Source organism: Ipomoea triloba, chromosome 9 (assembly GCF_003576645.1).
Source record: "Ipomoea triloba cultivar NCNSP0323 chromosome 9, ASM357664v1".
Taxonomy (NCBI): Eukaryota; Viridiplantae; Streptophyta; class Magnoliopsida; order Solanales; family Convolvulaceae; genus Ipomoea; species Ipomoea triloba.
In genome coordinates, this window is record NC_044924.1 from 31,154,077 (window position 1) to 31,160,376 (window position 6,300).

A 6,300-nucleotide genomic window follows, 5' to 3' on the forward strand; every position below is an offset into this window, starting at 1 on the left:
GATTGGTTCGATGAACACTACAGCAATGTCGGTGTTTGGGTGCACTTTGTATGAAATAGGCTCACATATGCTGTCTAAAACTTGCAGAAAACATCAATTACTTAACTCCTTATGCATAAATCAAGTTTACATAGAAGATCCCCATCTTCTTCTCTTTTTTTTTTTTTTTTTTTTTTNTTTTTTTTTTTTTTTTTTTTTTGTTTCCACTTATATACAAGGGTGTGACAGAAATGCAATGAGAGCAAAGATCTCTACCACCAAAAACTTACAAGATTCATCAAAATGATGTGATCTTCAAGATGCTTGGATGAGTTTTTGAAGTGCTAGTCTAATCAGTGACATTGATATGGCTTTATTCCCCTCCATCTGCAATTTTATAAGCCCAAAAACCCTAAGAATTTCTGAATACTTTGTAGTAACTAATGAAACTTTGTTAGATCAGAAATGGTGGCATACCTTAGCTTTAATAGTCACAGACAGAATCCCATCACTGTTGGAAGATTGAATGCCATGGCAGTCTAAATGCAGATTGTTCAACACCTGCACGATTTTGATCAACATGCCCTCGCTCCATTGGCATTTCATCTCAATCGTAACATCCTTACTAATCATATTAACACTTATTACATCATGGCCCGACCCATTCTTCATGCAATCCTTGTGGTTTCCACGCGAGTTTTCTTCCATATCACTGGCCTTCCTCTTCTGTGGCACTATTTTCTTGCCTTTATCTGCACTTTTAGCGCAGCAATTATCAGATGTCCTCTCTGCATTGTCACTTCTTGCTTCCAACTCTAGTCTTTCCGTCTGAGGCTCGACGTTTCTAACTCTTCTTTCAAGGTCTCTAAGGTACTCGATTGTCTCATCGAGTATAGATATTTTGTCAACCTGCAAAAAATAAGTGAATATCTTCTTAGCCCCACATATCGAGGCAGCTAGCTAATTTTTAAGATAACAAGAAGTTTATGTACCTTGCCACTAGTAGTTGGGATCAATGATGCAAGAGTCATAAATCTCTCGTTTAACTTCTCCCTACGTCTTCTCTCTGATAGAACGCGACTCTTATCAGTTTCATCAGCTTCGGGTTTATAATTGCCATTCTGTTTGTGGCTGCCACGAACGCTGCTGCAGCCATGCATTCCAGCAACATCACAGAGAACCTTCTTTAGGAGCCTCTGTGGAGTTCTGGTTCTTGGCAACGGGTTCTTGGACGATGTTTCCTTCTTCCAAGTAACGAAGCTCGATTCTCTATAGTTATTCCTGAAGTGCGGTCCTAGAACTAGTTGGTGAGAGCTCTTCAGAACGTTCGAAAGAATGCTTTGGTAATGAACATCAACTCCTTTTCCAGAATCCCCGTTTAGCTTCTCTGCATCTGAAAGAGTGGATGCCCGTTCAGGATTTACATAGTTCTGGGAGATGCAATCGCTTGAATTCGTAGAATTATGGATGCAGTTACTGATATCGTCATCTGCAAGTTTCCAGCTTTGTAGCTGTGAAGCTTCCCCGTTCATTTCTTCAACCATAAATGAATCCCCTTCTTCTTGGTTGGCCCCAAAACCGTTTGAATTGTTGTAAGGGGAACCGATATTATTATCTTCACATTCTACAGGTGGAACGGGATACAAATCAAGCTTATCCTGATCGGGCTTCCTACCACCAATCGAGACATAATTAGGAACCTTGGAACCAACAGCATGAGGGATGTCCAGATACGAAGTTCTAACGTGATGAATGAGGTTATGGTCCTCTGGAACCTGCAAACGAAATGCAAAAAGGCACAATGTGACAGAAAAAAAAAAACTCAAAAACCAGTGGAACAATCGGGAAAAATATGAATTATGAAATGGAAATTGGCTTACAAGGTCAGTAGCTCCCAGCTCGATTATACCTCCCAAGTATGGAAAGCATACCACAGTCTACAAGTTGAAGAAAAAGCCATTCTCGAGTGAAACCAGTAGCAAGTTATCGAAATGTTTATGCCCATTTTCTAGATTTTCTATATGCATGTTCGAAGAAAGAAACTCTCGTCCATGAAGAAAGAATGAAAAAGGGGAAAATTTTCTACACCGAATACTAAGGCCAAGCGAGATTAAGCAAGCGGTAGATAGAAAAAGATGTACCTGAACCGATGCACTCTGAGGGGTAGAGAAGTTTCGTTTAATTTTGAAGAGAAAACAAAAGTAGAGTAAGGTCAGATTGAGTATCAAAGTGGTAATGACGGTTTTGCTAGACAAAATTTTTCAAAAGAGACATTTACTTGCCTTTGCAAGCAAGGATCGGGTAAATATTCTGCTGTCAGCTTGGTGTGCATTGCATAGCCAAATACTTTGGTTCTTCGAAAGTGCCCTCCCGGGCAACCTGATGAATTTTCAAGAGCATTAGCACGGGGCAAAAGGACACCAGAAATTTGGTCATTCTTCAACAGCAAAAGGATCAAAAGGAGTTACCCTTACCCTTGGCCTATATTGAATACGAACGACATGCAAACCAAAAAATACCACTCTGTATCCGTGAGATCTTCCGGTGATAATGCTGTAGAATGTATCTTTGCTAGTGTGTTGGCTTCAGAAGCTAAGAGAGATTCATAAAGCTCTCTCAAGTGCTCGGTTCTCTGCAATCCTAGCAGATCGGGACTAATTTCTGTTGCCTGCACTGTTTTCCTCGTCTTTATATCTCCGTTGTAGTACCCATCGCCCCATTCCAAAACCCTAAACGACATTATTAAACACTTTAGCAGAACACAAGCATATCATCATATCCACAAAAAAGAAAGACATAAATTTTCATTAACAGAAGCAATAACTAGGTTCCCAGAATTCGATTGTTGATTAAAATGTATGGGGTCAAAGACATTTAAAAGTTAAAAACGGAGTCTTCATATTTAATGTTTAATCACAGAATATCAGAGTAGTTCGTTTCACTCAAACATGGTTCAAAGTGGCATCCAGAATCGCAGAATCATTAAACAAGTCTATCGGCATGTCTGCCTATATATACAGCACATAGAATTCGTATATATCAGGCTGGAAAATGTATTGCTTGCAACATAAAACGAAGAATTTTGAAAAAATTATAGTACTGCAAAGGGTAAAAAGAACGGAAAGCCTAAATCACAGTCTTGAGCTGATACATTATTTATGTCATGGCATACACTAATGTCCTTTGCTCCACAACATAACCAGAAAAAATCACGCATCCATGACAAACAAGTATCTGTACAACAAATCTATATATTGATCACGTTGGTACAGTACCACATCAAGAGATGGGGTACAGAAGCCCGGGAAAACTACATAACAACAACCAAAAGCAACCACTCGAGTCGATCACTAAAGATCTGTATTTAATGTAAAGCAAATCTGAATATTGAGCACATGGAAATGTACCACACATAAAGAGCTAGGATTCATTAGCCCTGGAAGGCTGGAACCCACATAACAATCAAGAACATTCCTTTGTGCCCACCAAAACAATGATCCTCAACTTCTAATTCTAAGCATTCTTACGGTGCTATATAAAAAGCTGGGGTTTTTGTTATCCCCAGAAACCTACTCCATTGGACCCACTCGGTTTCTTAAACGTAATTGCGATTTGAAAGGTCAGAATCAATGAAGAGGTTGACATGGCCGGATTCACTAACTCAACCAGGGCTCAAAGAATCATCTGGACCTCTCAAAATTGAACTTGGTCTTCTTTTCAAAATTAAAACTCCTAATTTACATCAATGATTTCTAAGGATACTCCCTGGTTGATTTCTAGTGGTGATTAAATCATGTGGGCAAGATTAGTTATCTCACAAGCCTAAAAAGAAAATAAGGAAATCCCCATATACCCACCAATAAGCATAGACACCAGTGTGCTAATGGTACAAGGAAACTTTAAAAAATAACAAGGCAAAGACTAATTTTATGAAGAGCAACTTTCTTGCAATTATGCAGCTAAAGAAGAAAACGACTAAAAGAGATAAAATATTCAAAATATATATAAAGCAGAAGTCTGTATAAGCTTCAGTACCCTTGCTGGGAAGAGGAAATGGACCAGAAGATAGCATAGCACCATTCAATATTTCTAACTGCAAAACCAAGCTTCTCTCTAAAGTTTTCTGCAAATCCCTCCTGATCTTCACACCCCTTTGCCATTATCAAGCTCAGCTCACTCTACATTTCAAATACCCAAAAAACAAAATTGTCAGTCAATGTGTCAAACAAGAAGGATACTATTGAACTTCAATAAAGCAAGAAACTGATAACATACCTTAACAAAGGGCACTCAAAAAATTATTATATTTAGCTTTCAATTGAAATCTTTAACCTCAAAACCACACCACATTGGCTCCACAACCCATGCCCTTATCTCAAAGCAGCCCCTAATACTTCACTGTTTGACTGTCTGAGTTCAAGATGTCACAAATAATGCAGCACAAATGGCCATTCACACCAGTCAACTCATTCTTGAGCTAAAAGCCCAAGAACCTGAAAAGAAAAGCAGGTGATGCTGCAAAGGTAAACATGACTTTACAGCACAAAGAACAGCAAAAAAAAGCAATTTTTTTTGCAATGGTGGAGCCTCAAAACCACCCTTCAAACACATGCAAAACTTGAGAGTGCAACAAGTCCTCTGCAAATTTAGCCAAATCGCATTCTGAGAGGTCTCTTCTACTAGTCCACCGGTCAATGTGAAAAAAGATTGGATCTTTGAATAAAGAAATGGGGAAGGTATGATACTATACAAGTGTGTCCACTATAAAAAGTGACTCAAAAGCATTAAAGATCCAGTCTTTTGGATTGTACCTGTCAATGGGCCTACTATTCCGAGTACCAAAACTCCCCGCAAGTGACTATTGCTTTAGTGAAACATAGTAGCAGTACTCTGTACAATGAAACACTCAAACCAAAGCATGAGATTTACGAGGTGGTGCTTGCTCAAATGAGGAAGAAGAAATCAAGCTTCAAACTTGAGAGTACCAAAACAATCAAATAAATGTTTTCGGTTTTTGGAATAATCTCTTATGATTACATCTATTCAATACTCAAGTTGGGGCAGATACATATGCACCTTAATTTAGGTTGGATTGAGTCAAATCCTTTAAAATCTTGGACATTTTAACATGATAGTATTAATATGACATTAAATTCCGCATAAAAATAATGTTTAGTATTTAGCTTTAATATATAGTAGTGAGTGACATGTTAATGTATTTTTCTTTTTTTCTTCTTTTTGGTGATAAGAAAAACATATAATTACTACTTCAGAATATACACGAAATAAATCATATATTTTACATGTATAATAGTTCACAAATTACACAAGACAAACATATATTTTTCTTTGAACTTCAAAGTTATCGTCTCAATATGCTTACACAAATCCATTTGTCCTACTAAGGACTCCTTTAATATTGATTAATTATTAAAAGATGTTGTAGATTTTAATTGAATTTTGGGGTAAATTTGTTAAATATAAGGACTCATCTAATATTAATAATTTAAAAGATGTTTGTGGATTGAATAATTTTATTTTCCTTTCTTATTTTCTTTCTGTATTTCACCGGTAAATGTTCTGTTTGCAGTAGAATTCTTTATATTCATTAGCTGCCTACAATTTGATTAACTCTTTGTGTTAAAAATAATTATTTATTAATTAAATATAAATAAAATTAATCATATATTGTCATGTAATGATGTATTGGTTGGAGGAGAATATAGTATCACTCTTATGAATTTTATTTGTTTTAATTAAATTTGTGGATGATATAGTTGAATTGTGTGCGTATTTGTAAAATATGTATTGATTTAAAAAAATAGAGCAATATAAATTTTAATTGTATTTACAAGTTATCGAGTTCAAACAGTAATCATGTTGTGAATACTTAAAACCTATTAAATCCATTTGAATATTGTATTCGTACTCATATTAGAATTCAAACTTATAGTGATCGTGTGTTTGTGTTTAAATTTAGCATATATATTATCACTATCATATCAACCCATTAATATTGATGGGAAAATAGGCTCCAGGTCCAATGTTAATTGGGATTGAGGAGTCGAGGCTCAAGGTCAATTAGGCCTAAAGATAATTGGAACAACTCATGAGCAAGGTTTGGGAGATCTGTGTAAGAAAGGAAGTGAGTTAGGATGCGAATTGGGCTAAGGGAAAAAGTTAAGGGAGTGCAGGAAGGTGGATAAGGTGGGAAGTGTAGGCAAGGAGAAAGTTTGAAGTCAAAAGGCAAGGATGTGATGAATATAGGGTTCGAAAGGATAAAGGGCACGAAAACGATGACCTAAATGCAAGATGGGGTAT

The 6,300-nt window shown here is 36.6% G+C and overlaps 1 protein-coding gene across 2 annotated transcripts; it reads right to left on the reverse strand.

Moving 5' to 3' along the window:
- Positions 1-171: 171 nt before the first annotated feature.
- Positions 172-4,958, reverse strand: LOC116029418 (transcription factor GLABRA 3-like). 2 transcript variants are annotated; one of them, XM_031271418.1, is made up of 10 exons: positions 4,791-4,958; positions 4,255-4,472; positions 4,015-4,157; positions 2,454-2,708; positions 2,262-2,358; positions 2,121-2,135; positions 1,860-1,916; positions 972-1,754; positions 457-888; positions 172-366 (listed from the first exon to the last, which is right to left on the reverse strand). In XM_031271418.1, exons 3-10 carry the CDS (start codon positions 4,137-4,139, stop codon positions 295-297), a joined length of 1,836 nt encoding a protein of 611 aa, XP_031127278.1. In that variant the 5' UTR covers positions 4,140-4,157; positions 4,255-4,472; positions 4,791-4,958; the 3' UTR covers positions 172-294. The 2 variants fall into 2 exon arrangements, with proteins under 2 accessions (XP_031127278.1, XP_031127277.1); XM_031271417.1 differs by lacking the exon at positions 4,791-4,958 and having other exon boundaries at positions 4,255-4,608.
- Positions 4,959-6,300: the final 1,342 nt, after the last annotated feature.